Source organism: Mirounga leonina, unplaced genomic scaffold, assembly GCF_011800145.1.
Source record: "Mirounga leonina isolate KUSES-001 unplaced genomic scaffold, KU_Mleo_1.0 Mir_151, whole genome shotgun sequence".
Classification (NCBI taxonomy): domain Eukaryota; kingdom Metazoa; phylum Chordata; class Mammalia; order Carnivora; family Phocidae; genus Mirounga; species Mirounga leonina.
In genome coordinates, this window is record NW_023270377.1 from 42,445,002 (window position 1) to 42,469,333 (window position 24,332).

The 24,332-nt window shown below is 36.8% G+C and overlaps 1 protein-coding gene across 1 annotated transcript in view; it reads left to right on the forward strand.

The window, feature by feature from the left end:
* Positions 1–24,332, forward strand: part of STAT4 (signal transducer and activator of transcription 4) — a 91,317-nt gene that overhangs the window by 34,918 nt on the left and 32,067 nt on the right. Inside the window, exons 4-6 of the mRNA XM_035007507.1 lie at positions 18,850–18,948; positions 21,004–21,096; positions 21,968–22,046. Coding sequence (XP_034863398.1) covers positions 18,850–18,948; positions 21,004–21,096; positions 21,968–22,046 — 271 coding nt within the window. The remainder of the gene's footprint in view (positions 1–18,849; positions 18,949–21,003; positions 21,097–21,967; positions 22,047–24,332) is intronic.

Genomic DNA, 24,332 nt, shown 5'->3' on the forward strand with positions numbered 1-24,332 from the left:
TTCATTGATACGGTTATATTTACCATCTGGAAGACAAAGAGTGTTATTTCAAGCAATCCCCCATGTATTCATAATCAACTGGAAGAGGGGAGTTGGTAACTGTACAAACCATCCTTTTTTCCTTTTAATGAATATGTCAGCATGAATATGATGCATAATGTATGTGCCATCCACTCATGACTTTGGCTTGGGTAGGAAACTGTAAAGACTTTGGCATTTCTTTTGAAATGAGAACCACTGGACGGCTTTGGTAGAAGAGTGGCTTGACCCAACTTAGATTTTAACAAGATTGCTCTGGCTGCCATGTTTAGCCAGGCTAAACAAGGATGGTAGTGGTAGAGGAGGTGGTGAGAGAAGTTGGATTTCAGCTAGTTACACAACATGACGTTAGATTTTAAAAAGTATTTTCCCACAACCTATTCTTTATTATGTGGCAATTTAAGTATGTCTTTTATATATATTTTATCAACCAAGTCTGCTTTTACCTTTCCTTTTCCAACACCTGCTCCTACACTAACAGTTGTTCCGTCTCCATGGAGAGTAACCAAGGTTTGAGACTATGACTTTCAAAGACTCATAGAGGCAAATAGATTGAAATTAAAAATTCAAAAGCGTAACGTGAAAAGAAGAGACGGTACGTAAGATCGGGAATGTTTCTCAGGAGGGAAAAAGAGAAACTGGGGTAGAATTAAATTTGTGTTGGGCCCAGGAAAGGATAGATATGATACCACAAATAATAAATGGGCAAAGTGGGAGGCACACCTGAAGCACATAATGGAGGGAAGTGGAGGAAAATAGATTATGAGAAACAGAGACAGAAAGGCCAACACACACATAATTAAAGAGACCAGAACAAATGGAATAAAAATAACAGTCAAAAATATATTCTTAGAGGCACCTGGCTGGCTCAGCCAGTAGAGCGTGCAACTCTTGATCTCTTGATCGCAGGGCTGTGAATTCGAGCCCCACATTGGGTAGAGAGATTACTTAAAAGCAAAACAAAACAAAATGAATATAAATATAGATAGAAGAACACTTTTTCAGGTTGCCAAAAAAAAAAAAAAAAAACTGGAGGTAGAGTCGGGAGCTTTAATGAAGGTATCCTACATTCCTTATTCTGACATGGAATTTCAAAAGCTTACCTTTTACTCCAGACGCTATAAATGAGATTTCGATCACAACGTCATGCAGCCGTGGTGTGTTGTGATGAGTGCAAGTGAAAACGGCCGAATTCGAGTTGGAGCCACTGGGAACTGTGCATAACCCAGCCCAAGCTTTCAACCCCGCGGTGCATAGGGAGAGAAGCAGGTCCGAACGTGAAACCACCCACGAGGTGGCTACGGTGGAAACACAGTGGAGAACCACTAGGTGCAAAAATAACTTCTGATAAAATCAAAGGTTAAAGCTAGAAGCCTGTCAAACTACCTGGATAAATTCCAAAAATAGTGGAGAAGGTGAAAGAAAAGAAGTATGGACTGTATAGCACAAGACAGGCAAAGGAAATAGAAAACCGGGTGACAAAGTAAAACAAAATCTATTAAAAGCAGCAATGAATCCCAAGGGGGTTAAGCTCTCTTTAAAAACAAGATTTTCACTTAGAATCAACACAGAAAATTCAATAACATGCTATTTACAAGCAACCCCTAAAATGAGGCTCCAGAAGAGTTAAAAGTAAAAAACAAGGCAAAGATCCATCAGGCAAATGCAGACAAAAAGAAAGCACGGTCAATATGTATGATGTGATAATAACATCATAAAATAGAAATGAGATATAATAGCTGACATTTCTTTAGTACTAAGGACATGTAACATCTCGTTTAATGCTCAAGATTGTTAGGAGGTTGTTAGGTAATGTCAAATTCCAGTCCAAAAGCAATCATCAGGACAAATACGATATGACTGTAAGACAATTTCAAATAAGCATCTACCATTCACAGATCAGTAAGCAACAAAGCATTTTGAATCAACACGTAAAGCAAAAGTTATAATAAACACAAGATATAAGTCAAGTAGTAGTGGGACACTTGAACACACTTTTCTGTTTCTGACCTACCAAGCAGGCAAAAACAAATGAACAAGATCTAACTGCCATCATTTGATGAAGTTGGTTTAACAATATATCACAGCATTTTAATGGTGAAAATTGCAAATAATCTAAATGCCAACAGTGGAGAATTTATTAAACAAATCAGACTAGGGCTAGGATAACCTTTTAACAGCTATTAAAATGATATTGAGATGGTTATTACACCGTTAAAATGTTAAAAATGATATTGTAGAGGTTTTAATGACATTATGATTATCAGTTAAATGGAAAAGCAGATACGTAATGACATATAGGATGTGCTCTGAATTTTATTTTTTAAAGTGTGTATAAACATATGTAAATATATACACAGACAAAATAAACTAAATGGGTACATCAAAATACTAACATCAGTTATCTCCAGATGTTGTGATTATGGGTAATTGTATTTTCTCACTGATTTTTCCACTTTAAAATTCTCTTCAAAGGGTACTTTACCTCTGCAATCAGAGAAAAACATAAATGACCTTTGTTTAATGATTGAGTGGGATCTTACAGACATCCCACTGATTCTCACAACCTAGGAGAGAAAGGGTACAGATTTCATTGGGGAGGAAATCAAGGCTCAGTGAGGTAATGTAGCTTTTTTTTTTTTTTTTTGTCATAGTTAATAGCAGGACTGGGGTAAAACCCTGACTTCTGACCTCAAATCCTGAGGACTTTCCAGGGCATCCTTCAGGGTAAACCGTGTCTTCACAAGGGCCTTGTACAAATGCTGCTGGTTTCGCATGTCAAGTGACCGAGGTCCTGAGGTAATAAAATAGAGAAGCCCATACAGCTTAATAGGATTTTGCATCCAAGCTGATAGGAGAAGGTGACTATATTTAATTAGCTGTAAGTGAGCAAGAAACTAAGGCAATGAGATCAAACATTTTGATGGAAGCTGGAAGCGGAAACAGTCATGGAAGCTGGAGCCAGTCAGCTTCAAAGTCTCTGTCACCGAGGGACAAATTTTACCTGGTTAGCATCTTTTCTAGAGGTGCCCTGAAAGAAAAAGATACTTTAAGCATAAAGATGTTAGCGTGGCTTGCATTTTAGTCCTGTCTAAAGACCACTTTGAAGTGTCACCTTGGGCATCTGGAAACCAACAATAGGATTCATTGTGTTAGAACTGGGTCTGCAACCTGGCTTCCTGTTCACAGTTGAGTGGTAGGTCATTTGGGCACTCACTTTCCATTATTTATGAACGAAATTAGCAATTTTTCAGTTTCCCTTTCTCTCAGTTGCTAGATAGGTTGTATTAATATCTCTGCTGCAGTTCAAAATAGATTGCAGATTTTTGTTCAATGCACACTTACAGGGACACTTTAAGGGTTGCCTTGTAAATGTCAACAATCTTCAGAGAATGGTTATATTTCTTCAGATTGGAATGATTTTTCCACTTTTGCGTTGGGAGTTCTAATTTTCTAATTTTTGCCCAATATGTAAACTAATAAAAGTTTTTACTAATGGAATTTTTGTTGTGAAAATAGTTTTTAAATTTTTTTCCCCAACTGCTTAATAATACAAATCTTTGTAAGTATTCAAACAATGAAAAGTCTAAGAAGAAAATAAAAATCCTCTGAAATTCCACCAAAATAAGATAAGCACTATGAAAATTTTGGTCACTGCCTTCTCATGCTTTTACTGAATACACACTCATAGAATTTACCATAAATTAGGGATTATACATGCTGCTTTTTGATTACAAACTTTTTTCTTTTTTCCCCTTACCTCCATCCATGCCATCACCCCCAAAGATATCATTGTTAACCAATGTGTGCTCCTCTATACCTATACCTGATTACTTAAATAAAATAGGAAAATGTACAATTTATGTGTATGTTTATGGAATTTTGTAAGTGGGGAAGTCAAGATTTTGTCATTTACAAAAATGAAGTTTTATTACTTGTTTCTCTGCTTTCCAAAATTTACATCACAGAAATCTCTAGATTTTAATGGTAGCAAATGGTCCATGGAGTGGATGTGCCTTGGTTATTGAGCCATTCCCGTTAGATGAGCAAGCACTTTAGCTTCAGGTTTTCTCAATCATAAACAGTGTTGTCACAAACAACCTCGTGCATGCATTCTTATGGGCTAGTGCTCTTCTTTTTATGGGATAGATTCCTAGAAATGCACTTACTAGTCAAAGGCATAAGTATTGTAAATTTCAGGAGATAGTGTCAGATTGCTTTCCAAATAGGTTGTAAAATCTACATTTCCATCAGTAAAGTGTATGAGGACCCTCTGCCCCATACCTCCATTAGGTATTTTCATTCTTTTTCATTTTTGCCTGCCTAATGGTTGAGAAATAATACCTCTCTCTTCCATCTTAAATTTGCATTTCTCTGACTGAAGCTGGGCATCCTTTCTCACAAATTATTGGTTATTGGGATGTGCTTTTTGTCATTCTCCTATTTACTTTCTTCTCTTGGGCTTTCTCATAAATTTCAAAGGATTCTTGATATATTAGAAATAAACCCATGCTTCTATGGTCAATTCATCTATGACAAAGGAGGCAAAAATATGCAGTGGAGAAAAGACAGTCTCTTCAGTAAATGTTGGGAAAACTGGACAGCTACATACAAAAGAATGAAACTGGACCACTTTCTTATATCATACACAAAAATACAAAATGTATTAAAGACCTAAATGTGAGACCTGAAACTATAAAATTCTGAGAAGAGAACATAGGCAGTAATTTCTTTGACATCAGCTGTAGAAACATTTTTCTAGACATGTCTTCTGAGGCAAGGGAAACAAAAGCAAAAGTTATCATTTTATATTGGGACTACATCACAAAAAGCTTTTGCACAGCAAAGGAAACCTTCAACAAGGCAACCTACTGAATGGAAGAAGAAACTTGCAAATGATAAATCTGATAAGGGGTTCGTATCCAAAATAGATAAAGAACTTAGAGAACTCAACACCAAAAAACAAATAAATCCAATTTAAAAATGGGCAAGAGGACCCGAGTAGACATGTTTCCAAAGAAGACATATAGATGGCCAACAGACACATGAAATGATGTTCAACATCACCAGTTATCAGGGAAATATGAATCAAAACCACAATGAGATATCACCTCACACCTGTCAAGAAACAAGTGTTGGGGAGGATGTGGAGAAAAAGGAACCCTTGTGCAGTGTTGGCGGGAATGTGATTTGGTACAGCCACAATGGAAAACAATGTGGAAGTTCCTCAAAAAATTAAAATGAGAAGTTCAATATAATCCAGTAATTTCACTAGTGGGTATTTACCCAAAGAGAATGAAAACACTAATTCAAAAAGATGTATGCACCCCCATGTTTACTGCAGCATTATTTATAAAAGCCAAGATATGGAAGCAACCCAAATATCCATCCACAGATGAATGGATAAAGAAGATGTGATATAAATATACAATGAAATGTTATTCAGCCATAAAAAAAGAATGAGATCTTGCCATTTGCAACAACGTGGATGGACCTAGAGGGTATAATGTTAAGCGAAATAAGTCAGATAAAGACATTTCTCTCATTTCACTCGTGTGTGGAATTTAAGAAACAAAACAAATGAACAAATTAAAAAGAGACTAAAAAAAAAAAAACCAGACTCTTAAATACAGATAATAAACTGGTGGTTCCCAAAGGGGAAGTGGGGGGGGATTGAAATAGATAGATGATAGATAGAGTACACTTATTGTAATGAGTGCTGAAAAATGTACAGAATTGTTGAAACATTATACTGTACCTTTGAAACTAATATAATATTATGTTAATTATACTTCAATAAAAAATGCTTAGTATTTTTAAAAATATATTTCATGGTAAATAACTCTTTGATATGAGTTATTAATATTTTCCTCAGTCTATCATATGTCTTTTGGCTTTATGACATCTTTTTCCATACAAAAAGCATTCAAGTGTAGTGAAAAATGCATCTTTTTTTTAATATAGTTTCTGGGGCTCCTACTATGGCTACAAGTCTCCAAACTCTTCAATTATATGTGTTTTCCTAAATTTTTTTCTAACATTTTAAAAAAAATAAGTCTCAATCTAGATAGAATTCTTCTCAGAGAGAGCCAACGTTCTCTTCTGGATTGATATAGGTAAGTATACCAGACAGATTTTTAAAATAATCATTTTTTCCCCCACTGAACCTATGTTACTTTTCTCGTGATAATTTTCTACTACTCTCTGGTATGTTCTACTAATTAGTTATATGTCAGTACTATTGATTATAATGTATATTTATGAATTAGAAATATACTACATTTCATAGTATATGGGCAGCCCTCCTCCCCCCAACTTGGAGACAATGACCTGATGGGTAATTGGAAGCACGCACTCTGGTGTCAAATTGAATCCTGGCTTCAAGTTACTTAACATCTCTTTATCTTAGTTTACCTATCTGTAAATTGGGACGATAATATTTATCACAAACAGTTGTTTTGAGGATTAAATGAAGCAAAACAAAAAACACGTAGAAAATTTCCTGTCGTATTTTAAGCACTGAAAAATTAGCCTTTACAATTTCTTAATTGCTGTGCAACATTTCTTTCATATGAACGTTATTGACTCTTCCCTTTAACCCAAACCCTCTGAAAGCAACTCTTGTGAGTCTAACTTCAATTGCATTAAATATATTTTGGGACAGTTAACATTTTTATGATACTATGTATCACATCCTAGAATTCTGGTATGTTTATCCTATGCTATGTTTTTAATTTATGCCCTCTTAGATCTTGTTTAGTTTTTAAAGATTTTATTTATTACACAGTGAGAGCAGGGGGAGCTGCAGGCAGAGGGAGAGGGAAAAGCAGGCTCTCCGCTGAGCAGGGAGCCGGATCTGGGTCTCAATTCCAGGACCCTGGGATCATGACCTGAGTCAAAGACAGACACTTAACCAACATAGCCACCCAGGCGCCCCCTTAGATCTCGTTTAAAGTCTTCAATATGATGCAATTTAAATCATATGACTTGAACTTTTCTTGTTAAATGTATTCCTAAGTTTTAAAAATTATTTTTTCTTATTATTCTGATTGTAACATTTTTCCCATTTCCAGCTCTAGATGGTTATTGCCAGTGTAGGAAGAAAAAGAAAAAAACATGTCATCATTCTGGAATATTAGAGTCTCTTGTTTTTGCTGTACATACAATTATATCATCAGCAAGAGAGATGTGTGTATACCTTCTTTACCAAGATTGACATTTAATATTCCATTTTCCTGTCTTTATAGTCTTGTCTAAATACTCTGTAATTATGATAATGATGTATCCTTAAAAGGGTGACCAAAGGATCTCACCAGACATAAGCCCAGGACACCAATTCCTTTACTATCAATAAAAGATGTGTCTTACCATATAGAAAGCAGGAGATTCAGCTTGGGTATGAACCCACTCGTGGGAAAGCCCTCATGGTTCAAGTCTCCTCAAGGCAGCCTCACTACCAATGATACTGGGCAACCAGGGTGAGGATCCCATCAGGCCTTTGAGAAGCACAGTTGCCATCTCCAGAACTATTTCCTACCTGCTGTCCTCTTCCAAGTACTCTCAAGACTCTAGTTTCATCTTCCTGGCTACTAGGGATACATGACTAATAAAAACTCTGGAAGTATTTAAAGACAGAGGCCTAGGGGCACCTGGGTGGCTCAGTCAGTTAAGTGTCCAACTCTTGATTTCAGCTCAGGTCATGATCTCATGTGCTGGGCATGGAGCCTGCTTAAGATTCTCTCCCTCCCTCTGCCTCTGCCCCACTCACCCCCTCTAAAAAAAAAAAAAAAAAAAAAAGAGGGCTTTACCAACACAGAGATTGAATAATATGCTTTTTCTATTATTTCAGTTAGGAGGAGATTATTGTAATTTATTCACCTCGTCATTTGAGCATTCAACATGCATTTATGAAGTTCCTATAAGGGGAAAGCTATTTCAAGATTAGTCTTGAAGAAGCCCAGTCCCTGCTTTTGAAAGATGCAGAGTCCACATGGGGAATCAGATATAGAAATAAATAATGGAACTGCTGTGTGAGAAGTTTTACAACACAAGTAGGTATCAAGATGTGTGCAGGGCCTGGGATTTTATTCTCCTTTCAAGCTAACAAGTGAGCTTGTTATTGTTTTCATGGGTGCTAGAAAAAGACATGTCTCTGGATCAGAGAAAATAACTTTATTATATGTAGCAAAAGCAGTAGTGTGAGCTTCATGCTCATTTGCATTGGTTCCCCCATGTGTGCCAAGTCCTGGGGTGATGCACTGGGCCCATCTTAGCTGTCTGCACACTCAGTGGATTGTGTTACAGGAGAAGAACACTAAACTTGAGGAATTCACTGTTTTTATAGGTAGGGAAAGCAAGCCTGCTCTTTACCTGGTGGGGAGACTTTTTACCTCACTTAAGTCTGCTTGCAGCAAATACAACCCTGAAAAATGAGTAAAGAATGGTCAGGGCCTTGCACTCTTGCCATATCCAGCAAGTTCATGCAGGGACACCCAGGGTCCATGGCAGATTGCCTCTATCAAAAGTAAGTATAAGTGCCGGAGGGATTAAGACCTCAGTTGTCTCAGGAAGTTATTTAATCATTTTGTAATCAAACCCATGCTCATTTTCTGTTGGTTTGTCTATTTTTACCACTGCGGCTAGCTATCTTGAGGTTCCAATAGAGAATGGTTAGTCGTTGAACAGATTTATCAAAGAAACTATTATAATGTGCAGGGAAAATAAAATTAAATGCAGCTGTGGCTCAAAGGGTTTGGTTAAATAAAAAAGGACTGCATTTTTTTAAAGGCAGTAATGAATTGGAAAGGTCATCGTTTATAGAATAAAATACACCTAGATTTGAAGGGTTTCTTCTGCTTAACTCCCCAGTTCTTTTTTGTTTGTTTGTTTGGGTTTTTTCTGTTTGATTGTTTATTTTGTTTGGTTTGGGTTGGTTTGGTAACAGAGAGAGAGAGCGTGGGCGCACGGGAGTGCATGAGCAGGGAGAACCTTAGGCAGAGGGAGAAGCAGGCTCCCTGCTGAGCAAGGAGCCCAGTGTGGGACTCGATCCCAGGACCCTGGGATCATGACCTGCGCCAAAGGCAGACGCTTAAGCGACTGAGCCACCCAGGTGTCCCCCTAACTTCCCAGTTCTATGACTTTCCACAAATGACATAACCCCTGGGTTTCCTAATATGTACCTTGCAGGTTACTGTCAGCATTAAAAACAAAGCCTATAAAGCCCCCTGCATATAATAGGTATTCAGTAAATGGCAGGTTCTATTATAGTTATGTTCAAGCATAAAAATGATAAGTAGAGTTTGTTAACATCTACCTTGTATTCTTCCTGTCATTTTGAATTAAGCAGTTCATTCATCTCTTAATTACAAGGCTGTGAATTCCCGAGGAGCACTGAATTTTAGTCAGCATAATGATCTAAGTAGGCTCAAACTCTCTTTTTTCCTCCTTTCAAAGCCAACAGTCATGTTTTACAAAAACCTTTGCCTAAATCAAGCAAAGAGAAAGATCTGATATGAAGTATATACATGTAATTTATCACTTCTTGTTTAGTTTTAATCATAAAAGTAACACATGCTCAATTATTTTAAAAAATTCTAATAATGCCAAAGAATTGAGATAAAAGTGAAAATTTCCATTCCCCCCAACCCCATTTCCCCGAGGATAATCATCAATGAGAGTTTGATGTGTTCCTTCCAGGTTTTTTCCTATGCCTAGAGAGTGTAGTGTTAATTATTTTCTCCCAAAGATTGTATGAATTATGCTCAAGTGAAAGCACTATACTATTATTATTTCTAATTGCTAGCTTGTGGGTTAATTTTTTCTATTCAAAGCAGCTTTTAGTGTATTTATGTGCATGCACAAGTTAGTCCTAAAGAAATGACAAGAAAGTCCTTACTGTCAAATGTTCTGAAAGCCCCAAATACATACTCTTCCTTTTTCTGGAGTTTTATATTCGTGTAAATATATTTCCTCAGTCTTCATTGTCTTTATAATCAGTATCTTCATTCATTTCTGTGAAACCAATAGGAAGATTTTTATCTTCTATTCGACTTGCCATTTGTGAGCTTTAAACTCTCCTAACACCCCCAAGAGGCAACAAAGAAAACTCCTTATGTTTATAGAGCACTTTACAAGTTACAAAGCTCTTTCTCAAACGTCTGCCATGTTGACTGTGACTCTATGATGGGCAAGCATTATTATCCCAACTGACTAATTGGACAATTAAAGCAATGAAGGTTAAAAAGTGACTTGCCTCAGGTCACACAGCTGGTACCAGCCACAAACCCAGGTCCCCTCAGTTGATTAGAGAGCTCTCTGGCTGCTTCTCAGAGCAACTGTCCAGAATGAGTTGAGCCTTCACAGATGTAGAACATGGCTCAGGAAACATACCCAGAATTTACAGAAGACGTCTTGATTCCTTTAAGAAGTGTTTTCTTTTCATTGAAAAAATAAGCTAAGACAAGCTATATATACCTGCAGCTAATTTTTAGCTAGTTTGTTTTAAGATGGATGTATTATTATCAGCATAAACAGAAATAAGGCATTAATTATTTCTATCCATGGAGACTCTATACCTCACTTCCTTTTTATCAAGAAAATCTTCGTGGTGACGAGACGATTTAAAACTAACTAAGCCAGAAAGGCAGGCAACTCTATTCATTTGAATTTGTTCATTCCTGCCAAGAGAAATAGCATAAGGATATGCTAGAACTGTGACTTCAATAAGATGACTTAAAAAATAAGCTTGATTTTTTAGAGCGGTCTTAAGTTTACAGAAAAACTGAGTGGAAAGTACAGAGTTCCCATCTACTCCCTTAGCCTCCCCTCACCCCTGCCAGAGAGTTTCCCCCATCATTAATATCTTGCATTCAGGTTGGTGTATTTATTACCACTGATGAATCAATAATACATCATTATTAAAGTCTATACTTTACGTCAGGATTCACTCTTTGTGTTACACAGTTCTGTGGGTCTTATTTGCAGTCATATATCCACCATTACAGTCTCATATAGAAAAGTTTCTCTGCCCTAAAATCCCCTGTGCTCCACCTATTCATCCTTCCCTCCCTCTCTGCCCCCCAACTCCTGGCAACCACTGATCCTTTTACTGTCTCCATAGTTTTGCTGTAAAGTACATAGCCTTTTTATGTTGGCTTATTTCAATTAGCAAAGGTTTTAAGTTTCCTCTTTGTGTAGCATGATAGCTCATTTCATTTTATCACTGAATAATATTCTATCATATAGATGTACCAGTTTGTTTATCCATTCACCCATTGAAGGATATCTTGGTTGCTTCTAAGTTTTGATAGTTATGAATAAATTTGATATAAACATTTGGATGCTGGTTTTGGTGTGAGCATAAGTTTTTAATTCATTTGGGTAAATACCTAGGAGCATGATTGCTGGATTGTATAGTAGGAGTATGTTTAACTTTGTCAGAAACTGCCAAACTATCTTCCAAAGTGGCTATACCATTTGAAAGTTCCTGTTGCACCATATCCTCATCTGCATTTGGTGTAGTGTGTTTTGGATTTAACCTTTCCAACAGATGTGTTGTGGTATCTCATAGTGGTTTTAATTATCATGAAAGATAATTGCTTTTTAAATCTATTAAGAGTGATCCTTCTACAGCTAGATCAGCCTTAAGACAACTAGATCAGCTCCTGTTCAAATTAGTGGGGTTTTTTCCACCATAGACATGTTGTTATGATTCTAGTGAGGAAATACTAGGTAGAAGACATTTGGAAAAATCATGTGCCCAGAATAAAGGGAAGGAAATAGTAAAAGGCTGGAGCTGAGAGCATATTGTCAAGTTAGAAATTGGCCAGTGTGTTTGGCGCTGGTATGGGGCAAGGATAAAAATGATTTAACAGCAGTATTTGGGATGATAAAAGGGAAGAGAGCTAATTGGCAACCAGAAATGTGCAGTAGATCGCAGATTGCCAATAAAAATGTGAATGAAAACATTTTACTCTGTAATTGGAGACAACTGCTTCATATCCCAGAGATACCATAACAGACCTGTAGCTCTGAAACAAATAATACATTATATGTTAAAATAAAAAAAAAAGAAGAAGATAGCAGAGGCGAAGAATGAAGGGGGGGAAATCGGAGGGGGAGACGCACCATGGGAGACTATGGACTCTGAAAAACAAACTGAGGGTTCTAGAGGGGAGGGGGTGGGGGGATGGGTTAGCCTGGTGATAGGTATTAAAGAGGGCACGTTCTGCATGGAGCACTGGGTGTTATACGCAAACAATGAATCATGTAACACTACATCAAAAACTAATGATGTAATGTATGGTGATTAACATAACAACAAAAAAAGAAATGTCAACGTTTGAGCATAATGTGGTTGTAGGTAGTTAAAACCAATGAGAAGTCAAAATGTTTCCCATTGAGATTGGGAGAAGAGCTGGTATCGCAGAGGCAGGCGGTGCCCTGCCCATATCCCCTCGGGCCTCATCATTTTAGTTCAATGTGGTGGAGTCCCAGCATCTACATTTCTTTTGCTTCAGGGCTAATGAAGACAAGAGTTGGTGTAAAAATACCCCATATCCCCTCAACCCTTGTGTAGATAGCTCTGTCACATATTCTTCACTGGCTCCCAGCCCATCTTAGCCAATGACTTGATAACACCCCCTTTTCCGATGCCTTATTTTCTTTGTCTCAGTTACCCTCCCTCCCATAATTGTGTTTTTTGGACTGGAATTCGTATTTCAGGATCAGCTTCTGGAGGAACCCAAGCTCAGACAGTTGTTGGTTACATGTTTCTGCAGAATCCCACATCCCCATTGATTACTACTGCCTCCCTCATTCAGGGCTCCCCCGAAACTTCTCCCTGTATTTGTCCTGGGACCCACTGCTTTCATCCTGCAGTTGCCAAGTCACTGCAGCCAGAAAACAATATCCGATCATTCTTGCACAATGCAGAGGAAATTAACTAAATATAGTGTTAACTCTTCCTCCTGTGTTTGCATTTTAAAGGGGGTTCTTGGAGAAAGAACTCAAAGGAGTGAATGTCTAGTTGTGAAATCTGATTCTGTGCCACCTGAATGAAGGAGATTTTTTTTTTTTTAAAGATTTTATTTATTTATTTGACAGAGAGAGACACAGCGAGAGAGGGAACACAAGAAGGGGGAGTGGGAGAGGGAGAAGCAGGCTCCACGCAGAGCAGGGAGCCCAATGTGGGACTTGATCCCAGGACCCCGGGATCATGACCTGAGCCGAAGGCAGTCGCTTAACTGACTGAGCCACCCAGGAGCCCTGAAGGAGATTATTTTAAGCAAGACTTCTCATATCCTTTACCTCTGATTCTGGTACTCCTTGGACCTTTTGGGAGAAAAAAAAGCAGATGAACTAGTCCCTCTTTAGTGATGAGTCAAAATTAGAAATTAGATGGAAGGGTAAGAGAAGAGGAATTTGAAGGAAAGCTAAAGAATTTAGTATAAAGCAGGAACAAGAATAAAACAGCATATTTATTAATTCTAAGACTCCTTTTTTTTCAGCATTTTAATCTCTGAAATGAAAATGCATCTTATAATCAATAGCATCTCTTACTTATTGTTGTCAGGTGGCAAACACAATGTCATTGTCATGGCCAGTGATGTGAAATTGGGTCACAGCTCTTCGTGTTGTTGTCACTTCAGTTGAATGATGTGCACTATTGGCGTAGCATATGTTGAGTTTAATTGCTGTTTAAAGTGTCATCAGTATGATACTGCTTTAGGATTGAAACAAACAGCTATCATGTATGCAGAATGGGGTGGGAACAAATCAGCAGGGTATAAATTTGATATTTGTTAAGCAAATTATTTGTCACTGGATGGATGATCCTAAATTCCATATTTTCATGGAAAGTAACAGTGAAGTGCTTTATAGGATGCAAGAAAGGAAGAAAGATGCACATAGGCAGAAGAAGTCATGTTATATTTTATTACTGAGATTCATGCAAAAGGATTGCCTACCATACACAAAGCAACAGTGTCAAGAGAAATTGCCAAATTCCTCACAATAGGTGAATGCAATCTCAGTGTGATAGGAAGCTAGAGTAAATGAATCCTGCATTGCAAGGAACTATCTTGAAGATGTATGATATCCATTTATCAGAAATTTCCTGCTGATTTGGAACAGAATGCACTTAACTTCCAGCATGATGCCATTGAGGAAAAAGTTCAATATGTGTTTAATCAAATAGGTAATGCCTGGTGTGAGAATTTGTCTTCTTTGAGGAGACTTAAAATTACACTGTCAATGCAAAATGATCTTTAAAGGGATCAAGAATATGAGTTTGAGTTATGACAAGCAGTGTGTCACTGTAATCTTATACCTGCCAATTGTTGAAGTTACTGCCATATTTAATTTAATTTAAACAATGTCTAAGAAGAAGTTCTTTTAAAATATTGGGAGTGGACCCAAAGAGTATGGTTAATGGTTGAGCTGATAAAGGGCTGGTTAGAAGTCTTCTGGAATAGCCATCGAGGAACCTACTATGTTTTCTAGTCTTCAGTGATTTTATGGATGTGTTTCTGAGCAGTTAAATAATAATTTCATCTAAAAGCTTAGTGATATGGTTGTGAATCATGATGGCATGACTAGGCCACTACAATCCCTCCATGTTTCTGTGAACAAACCATTAAGGACCACTTGCAGAAGGAGTGTGAGTCCTGGTTCTTGTCGGAAGATTTTCTATTAAGAACTTCTGGTAAGATCAGGAAAGTGTCCGCATCAAAACTTACAGGATGGAGACAGTAGTTGTGAACACTTTACGGAAATGCTGCCTCACGGATATTTTTGATGTCCCAGAGGACATTATTTTATGGAAAAACATGAATTCCAATGAGTCTAAGTTGAAGAGAGATTCAGAAAATTTGAATTCTAAGTATATGAAGAAGTTTTAGGAATACATTAACCAATTTACTTCACATGTATTTACCCTTTTTATATATGCACAGTACTGCTGTGTGATTTTAAATATTTATATCTCCATAGAAATAAATCCAGTCCTTTCAGGAAGGATAAAATAAAAATCCCAAGTGATAAAAAGCATTATGTCATCGTTTATATTTTTGCTTCAAAGCTAAAAGCATCATTAAAGTTCAGGTCACAGAAATGGGAGGCTTGACTCACTAGTAATGGGTAAGTCTGAGTGTGTGGGGCAGCATTACCAGGACAAAAAGCCACAGAATAGATTTTAACACACCTCTTTCAACAATTGATGAAATTAACCAGGAAACAAAATCCACAAGGATGCAGAAATTTGAACAAAACAATGAACAAACTTGGGTTCATGAGCCTGGATAAGACATTTGCAGTGAACAACTGCAGACTTCGCAATCTCCACAAGCTTATGAGAGGTGCATCTGCTGGGCCACAGAGCAAGTCTCAGCAAATTTGAAGTGGTTGAAGTCACTCAGAACATCTACTCTGATTAGAATTTTTTAAATCTATTTAAAAAATCAGTTAAGGAGCGCCTGGGTGGCTCAGTTGGTTAAGCATCTGACTCTTGGTTTTGTCTCAGGTCACGATCTCAGGATTGGCGTGGAGCCTGCTTAAGATTCTCTCTCTCTCCCTTTCCCTCCGCCCCTAGTGGCCCACTCGAGAGCTCACTCTCTCTCTCTAAAATAAAATAAATAAATAAAATCCTTTTAAAAAATCAGTTAAAAAACCAGAGAAGTAGAAAACCCCTATGTTTGGAAATTAACCAGTACATTTCTAAGTAAGACTTAGGATGAAGGTAAAATTCTGATGGAAGTTAGATGTTAGAAAAGGGAAAAAATGTTATCAATATTCACACAAGATATGATTTATGTATGTGGAAAATCCAAGAGAGTCTACAGATAAATTGTTAGAATTGTTGAGATACTAAAAACACATTATTAGAGTCAATAAGAGTTTAGCAAAGTTGCTAGCTTCCAAATCAATATATGGAAGTCAAATATATTTCTACATGCCAGCAAAAACAATTAGGAAAGAAAGATACTATTTATTTTGTTATCAAAATACCAATTATATGGAAATAAACCTAACAAAAAATGTGTAAGATCCCCATAGATAATTATAATGCTTAATAGAGAAACATTAAAGAAGACCCCAATAAATGGATTAGAATACAATTATAAAGATGCCAAGTCTCCCAAATGTATCTAAAAATATAGTGCCATTCAAATTCTCAACATAGTTATATGTATGTGCGCAGGTTGACGAGCTGGTTCTAAAATTTATATGGAAATGCAAAGACACCTACTTGACATCAAAATTTATTATAGAGCTCTAGTAATTAAAATAGGCTGTTGACAAAACAGAGATAGAATTCTAAGATGGAATAGAGCTCAGAAGCAAACCCATCCACATGTGGATCTTGACTTATGAAAAGTGTTGGCCCAGCAGAGCATGGTGAAAAAACAGAATGTTCAAGAAATACAGTCAGAACGGAGTATCCATATAGAAAAATGTGAAAAAGACCTCTCATTATTAGCAAACTCCAACTGAATTACAATGAAAGACAACACTATAAAGACTTAACAGAGGGAAAACAACCTCCATGACTGGAGGTTAGGGAAACATTTCATAAGTCATAAAAAGCACTAACCATAAAGAGAAGAATTAATAAGTTTGACTTCACTAAAATAGAAACTTCTATTCATTGCCACTTGGGGAAAGACAAGATACAGAGCAGAAGATATATGCACTATACATGCATGAGACAAGAGAGACACACAACAGAAAATGTGCAGTTTTTTTCTCTCTGGTGTTCTCTTCCTCCCACCAACACACGCTCAGGGGTGTTTTTTTGTTTTGGTTTGGTTTGGTTTTGGTTGATTTTTTTTTTTTTTTTTTGAGGCCCATATACGTGGTAACTGAAAGGTGAACATGAGTACATCTTTGATATTTACAAAAATAAAAAGCACTAATTTGGTTTTGAATCTATAATGATCAATTTTCCATAAGAAGTTTTTGTCTCATACATTTAAGGGAGGGACTAAGTTAGGAAAAATGCAAAAGGAAAGTGAAAAGATAGCCTAGATGGACACGATGGTGATCTTGTGCTCTGAACAAGGGAGAAAAATGAATAGTTTAACCTTCTAAGACATGAGGGGAAACTGAATCTGAAAGGGAAGGTAAACAGTTCAAGTAGGAAAGGAAAAGGAAAATGTGCACAATGGAGCTGACAAATGTAGAAAGATAATATCTGAATGATCATGGAAAAGCTCCTATAATGGTGAGAAAAACAAGGACAAATAAGAGTGATTCTCAGGGTCTTACAGGAACTCCAGATCTTGGACAGGAAGAGGAGTTTTCAAATTTACATAAGTAACAGAGCCTCCAAAGGAGCCCCAGAAGAAGCCCTTTATTTTTAACAATGGAATATTTGCAAAATAAAGGCAAAATGAGAAAACATTGTTTTTTCTTGGGAAGTTGAATGGAAGGTATATGGAAAACATCAGTAGATAGGAAAATTAACAACCAACAGGAACAAATTCTAACTAGAGAGAATCTGAAATTGTCAGCATGCAGAAATGGGAAATTTCGTATCTCTGCTTAATAAAAAGGATCATTTTAATTTCTTTACCTTATGAACTTCTGTCAATTCATTTTTATTTTTTTCTTTGGAGCTTTCTGATTTAAAAGGGAAAAAAGAGTTTTGAAGCCTGTAGAATATGGAAGAGCAGGAACTCAGAAACTTGGTGTTTACCCTCGTTTTACAAATCAATGTCCTAATTAATGTGCATCATCTAATAAAACTGTGGCAGCAGTGAAGGTCATAAAAATGTTTACAACCTCATTTCGTCCCTTGAAAGACCCTTTGGTTTGTCAGTCTGTATAATCTGTATAATCTTCCTTTTGATTAATTGTTAATTTTCCACTTTATGGATAGTTATTTTATTTTTTTTCTCTTATTGACCCGTTTGACCATTTCGTAGCTAATTAGCACGTCCTTCAGAGAGGAGGGTAGAGGGAAACTAAATAAATGTATTTGTCTACATTTATGAAGCTTCCTGTTAACCCTGGCTTGGAAAAGGTCTATTAACAAAGACGTTTAACACTATTGACTAAAATGATGGTGTTGTTGGGATCAGTCCTATAAACCCAGACAGCTGAAACTCCTACAGGGTCTTGGCAGGTAAGGCAAATTATTAGTGCCTGGGTTTCTCAGTGGTGGATACAATGGCAGCTGTGGGAGGTACATGCTCCTCCTGAAGGGATTATAATATTTAACTCACATGGCGTACCGACCGGCTGAATTAAGCCCATAGGCTGCCAGTTCCAAGTTCTGCACCATTAGCCCGGGTAGTAAAAAATGTATATGCTTAGGTGTGATAAAAATATTGTTGCTGAAATGTGTGATAGTCTCCCTCTAGTAAATTCATATAGTTATAAGCTAGTTAACATGAACAACGGTAAACAGGGACCAAAGAATGCTTTAAACTTACCACGGAGCACAGAGTGAACGGGCGAACGGCTGGAGCACCCCGGTGCATAATCATTTACAAAGAAGTAACTCTTTTACCTAGAACCTATCCTAAGCCTAAAATAAACGGATCCTCCCGAGTGTGTGTTCAGGGCCTTTCCTAAGGGGTGTTCAAGAATTATTTTTAATTATTAAAAATGATTTTTGAAGAGAGAGCAATATGCTCCATAGGAGTTTCACAATACATGTTTCTGTGGCTTTAGAATAGATTGTTGAAACAAATCCCAAATAGTTTCGTATATTTATTGAGAGATTATTTTTGATTTACAAGTAGTGATGTTTTCATATGATGTATATATTTAAGCTTTTATGTTTGTTTTTGCTCACTTTTTTTCCAGGGAAAATTTCATGGAAATCCAATGCACGTAGCTGTGGTTATTTCGAATTGTTTAAGGGAAGAGAGGAGAATATTGGCTGCAGCCAACATGCCCGTTCAGGTAATATTTTCTGAACTTGTGGTCTTGTTATCACTTGGAACTCCATTTTTCTGAAACAGAAATTCTTACCTTCTTCCCCATCAGCTCCTTCTCCCTGTGTTAATGGTGCCACCATCCTTCCAGTCACTTGGAATCAAGATCTTAGGATCATCTTCGAGTAATTCCTTTTCTCTGCCTTCATACTGAGATAATTACCAAGGCTTTCTAGAGTTTGTTTCTGGACTCCTCTCTATACATTCTTTTCTGTTTCCATTGGTCACACTCTGGTCCATGGTCTTACAATATCAGTTGAGGAATATAGTTAACTGCCTCCTAGCTGAATTCCTAACTACCGTTTGGACTTTGCTTCCCTCAGCATGATTATCCTCAGGGACTGATCTTTGTCAAAACCTTCTATGGCTCCCGATTTCCTACCCCCCACCAGTCCAAAACTACACATACAAAATTTTATCTTATGGAAACTCCATAAATACTTGCTTGTTGATTGTTTCAATGTACTTTGCCCTGCCGTATTTTAGATTATATTTTATCACACTATTCTCAGTGAATTCAGAGCCCCTATCAAAGACAAGTAGAGGGATCAATGAAGTCCTTGGGAATACTTTTTCAGTTAATCCTTATAAAAAGGAAAGAGTATGTAAGTAATCAGTTTCCAGATGATGTCCTCCATAATTTAGTAAATCACACCACTATATGTATTTCTAAAGGTCCCAGGAAAGTATCTTTTTTGAGCTGTTAAGAATGTTTAGACTTAGTTATTGTCGTGTTATGGTTGTTTTTGGAAAAATATGAAATTTTAACAATTTGCTCTTCTTTTTTAGATAAAGGATAATATTTTTATTTAATTTAAAATCTAAAGTATAGTGCTTCTAAAGTAAATATAGTTTGATTCAGTGCATTTTAGGTAAAAATTAAGATGCTCTTACTACTAATATATGATATTCTCACATATATTCTCAGCTATCCTTTTCTATATCCCTCTTATCTCCAGTCATTTTAGTGTGTGTGGGGGGGGGAGGGGTGTGGGTGTGGGTGTTGTCTTCAAATGTCAGGTATCAGTCAAATTAGAAACTACAAACAATCTGCCAGTACCACATACTACCACAAAAATTTCAAACCTTCAAACCAATATACAAATACATGGAAGCATATATATATAGAGAGAGAGAGAAAGAGAGAGAGAGAGAGGGATTTTATAACTATTTTTCCAATCTGAAGAATGTGGTTTGGTTGAAAGAACACTTGATTTGTAGCCAACCACATTAGTTCTACTTGAGGTTCCACCACTGATTTGCTTAGTCAAGTCATCAGCCTTTCTAACTGGAGCTCTTCTCCCAACTCTAAGGCAAAGGTTGCTGACATTCTAACTGGGTATCTATGTGGCTTGATATCTAAGGAACACATTCAGTGTCTTTATATCTAAGGAACACTCAATGTTAGATTATTTGAATGACCAAGAAATGGTGCGTGGAAAGGTTGGTTAGCCTTTCTATTTAGGCTAACATTTTTAGATATTCTTTAGTGAATTCCCTTTGTTCCAGTGTAAAAGTAAATCTCATCCTAGCAGAGTCAACATCCCTAATTCTGAATTTAAGTCCAATTTAATGTAGTTTTGCTATACTCATTTTTAAATTACATGTATTCATTTTAGAGAATTTCAAAAGCAACGTAAGTCTGTTATAGAAAATTAGGAAAAGAAGTTTAAGCCACAGAATCATCTGTAATTCCACTTACATATTGATAATGTTTTGGTGTGTGTGTTCTTCCAATCATATGTACTTGAGTTTACATGTCTATACATATACCCATATATTTATACATACATATATATAAGGAAGAGGGATCATAAATACATGGTGTTTTTATAATTTGCTCTATTTCTTAACAACTTAATGCTACTTTAAATGTCATTAAATAAAGTATGCTTTTTAATGGCTGTGTAGTATTCCATATCCTATAAATTCAAACATCATTTCAAAGTATACTACATATACTACACATATCATAAACTTGTTTTATTCATATCATTGAAATTTCAAGACATTCTTTTTCCAGGGACCTCTGGAGAAATCCTTACAAAGTTCTTCAGTCTCAGAAAGGCAGAGGAATGTGGAGCACAAAGTGGCTGCCATTAAAAATAGTGTGCAGGTGAGTAAGCTCATAGAAACCAAGCAAGGCTAGCTATTGCCCCCAAACATCTAACTGTGCCCAAAGTTAGTCCTTACAGAAATCACAGGGCAATTTGATAATAAAATAACTATCTTTCACATACTATGTTCATATTAGAAAAGATTTCTTGGGGGGGAACTTTTCAGCTTTAATTTACTGGAGACTGGGCCTACCTCACCAAACTCCATGCTTCTAAACCTTCACATTGTAAATCTCTGCATTTGTCTATAAAAGTGAGGATGACCACCATCACAGGATTGCTGTGAAGGACTATATGAGATAATATAAGAAAAGCCTTTAGCCCAGATCTTGGCACTTAATACCTATTATGAGCAGACAGCCATCACCAGGTTTGGAGAAGAGCAAAGTGAAATCTCAAAACAGAAACAAGACACAGGGATATTTTTCTAAGAAGTAGAGAGGGGGAAAAATGTAGACTGAATTGCCATAAACTACAGCAGATTAGAATGGAGACTTTAAGTGAAAAGATAATTGGTACGTTAATGCAGAGTTATATGGGACTAAAAGGGAAAAGGTATCCATATTCTCCAGCAAAATAAAAGACATTAGTAGAGTCATTTGGAACTAAATGAGAAATAAGAGGCAAGATGCTGAAAGATTTCCAAATGATCAGGAAGTACAAATGGAAAAGCAGATTTAGTCTGGTTCTTCCAGTGCTATTCAACCTTCATGGGTATTGCTCTTTAGAAATGTAGGTTCTATACACTTAGTCCAGGACGTGACTAGAGGCCGGAAGCACCAAACAGCATACTTGGAAATACTGATGATGATGTTTCACTGACATGCTTAATTAAAACAACAGAGTGAGTATGTTTTCTTTTGTAAAAAGATGACAGAACAAGACACCAAATATTTAGAAGACCTGCAAGATGAATTTGACTACAGGTATAAAACAATTCAGACAATGGGTAAGTTTTTATTTTGTCTATAATTCTACTTAGGGACATAAAGACAACATGACTAGGATTTCCTCTTTATACTGACAAAATTGACAAATTGATCTACCTCCTTAAGGGAAGTGCTTTTGTTTTTGTTTTAAAGAGATAGTACAGGAGAGGAGTATTTTGCTTCCTCCTTTTCTTTCCATATAAATATATTTTTTTTACCAACCAATTCAAAATAAATTATAAAGCTCATGAGAAATCACTCCTACTTTAAGCACATATCTCCAAAAACTAAAAACATTCTCCTATAGAATCAAGACATCATTATCATGACTAAGAAAAGTAATGATAGTTGCCTAGTATGATCAGGAAATTACTAATGTCATCCCTAGGTGAGTTTTTTAATATGTTTTTTAAGATTGTAAGTAGAAACATAAGGCATCTGGCTGGCTCAGTCGATAAAGCCCACGACTCTTGATCTCAGGTTCATGAGTTCAAGCTCCACACTGGTGTGGAGCCTGCTTTAAAAAAATTTTTTTTTAATTATAGGTAGAATGTGATTCACTGTAGGAAATTTGGAATATAGACAAAAGCATTAAAAAATAAAAAATCACACAAAATTCCACTATCTGTAGATAAACACTGTCAAAATGTTAGTATGTCTCCTTCCAACAGTTTCCCTATACATTCAAATACACACATATCTATTTATTTGCAACAAACTTGAGATAATCCTTTACATAGGTTTGTGTATTGCATTCTGAAGTTTTAAGTATTTTCCCATATCATAAAAATCTTCAAAAACATAATTTCAATAACTGTATAAATGTCAAAATGTAAGGACACTGCAATTGTTTGACTATATCTTTGTGATTAAACATTGAATTTGTTTACAATTTGATGTTTTTTTAAAAAATAGAAAGGAAGAATGAGAATATTTACAGTGTCTAAAATTTACAAGTAACAGGATTGATCGTTTGAAGTGTGTTCCCATTAGTGGGAGAATCAGAGAAATTCCAATTAGATTGAGATTAACAGGATTGTTAATAGGACTGTACCAATGTTAATTTGCTGGCTTCGATAACTGTACTATGCTGATGTAAGATATTAGAGGAAGCTGGATAAAGGGCAGATGGGAACTCTACTATTTTTGCAACTCTTTTGTAATTCTAAAATTATTTTTAAATAATTCTTAAAAACAAATTGGATAGAAATCTTTTATTTACAGAAGCATCTTTTTTTTTTTTTTTAATATTTTATTTATTTATTCATGAGAGACAGAGAGAGAGACAGAGGCAGAGGGAGAAGCAGGCTCCCTGCGGAGCAGGGAGCCCGATGTGGGACTCGATCCCAGGACCCTGGGATCATGACCTGAGCCAAAGGCAGACGCTTAACCGACTGAACCACCCAGACATCCCTACAGAAGCATCTTTAACTATTGAAATGTTAACTTAAAATTTATCTGGAAGGAAGTATGGATGATTGTGACCAAGCGCTTCACTTTTATCTCAGATTTAAAAGTGAGGATATTAGGATAGGAATCTTGTTTGGCATAGGTGAGGAGTGATGTGTTATCCTGGCATCTCCAGGATGTATTGACTCCCAGGAAATAATATTTAAAATGTTTGTAGTTGCAGGACACATGGGTGGCTCAGTCAGTTAAGCAAATGACTCCTGATTTTAGCTCAGATCATGATCTCAGGGTCGTGGGATCGAGCCCCGCATTGGGCTCTGCACTTAGAGTGGAGTCTGCTTGTCCCTCTCCCTTCCCCTCCGTCCCTTCCCCTGCTCGCTCACTCTCTTAAATAAATAAATAATCTTTAAAATGTTCATAGTTGCTTATATGTACAGTTTTTCCCTTCAGAAGAAATGGCACAAACCTGGGGATTATCAGAGCTTATCAGAGGGATCGTGATCCTAAAAATGTTTACAACTGCCAATTTCACCAAGCGTTACAGTCCACTGAAAGCAGTCTCACCCAGGGCGCCTGGGTGGCTCAATCATTAAGCGTCTGCCTTCCGCTCAGGTCATGATCTTAGGGTCCTGGGATTGAGTCCCGCATCGGGCTCCCTGCTCCACGGGAAGCCTGCTTCTCCCTCTCCCTCTCCCACTCCCCCTGCTTGTATTTCCTCTCTCGCTGTGTCTCTCTCTGTCAAATAAATAAATGGAATCTTCAAAAAAAAAAAAAAAAAGAAAAGGAAGCAGTCTCACCCGAAATCTCATATGTGAACCACCAATTTAAGAAGTAGGATGTGGGCGCCTGGGTGGCTCAGATGGTTAAGCGTCTGCCTTCGGCTCAGATCGTGATCC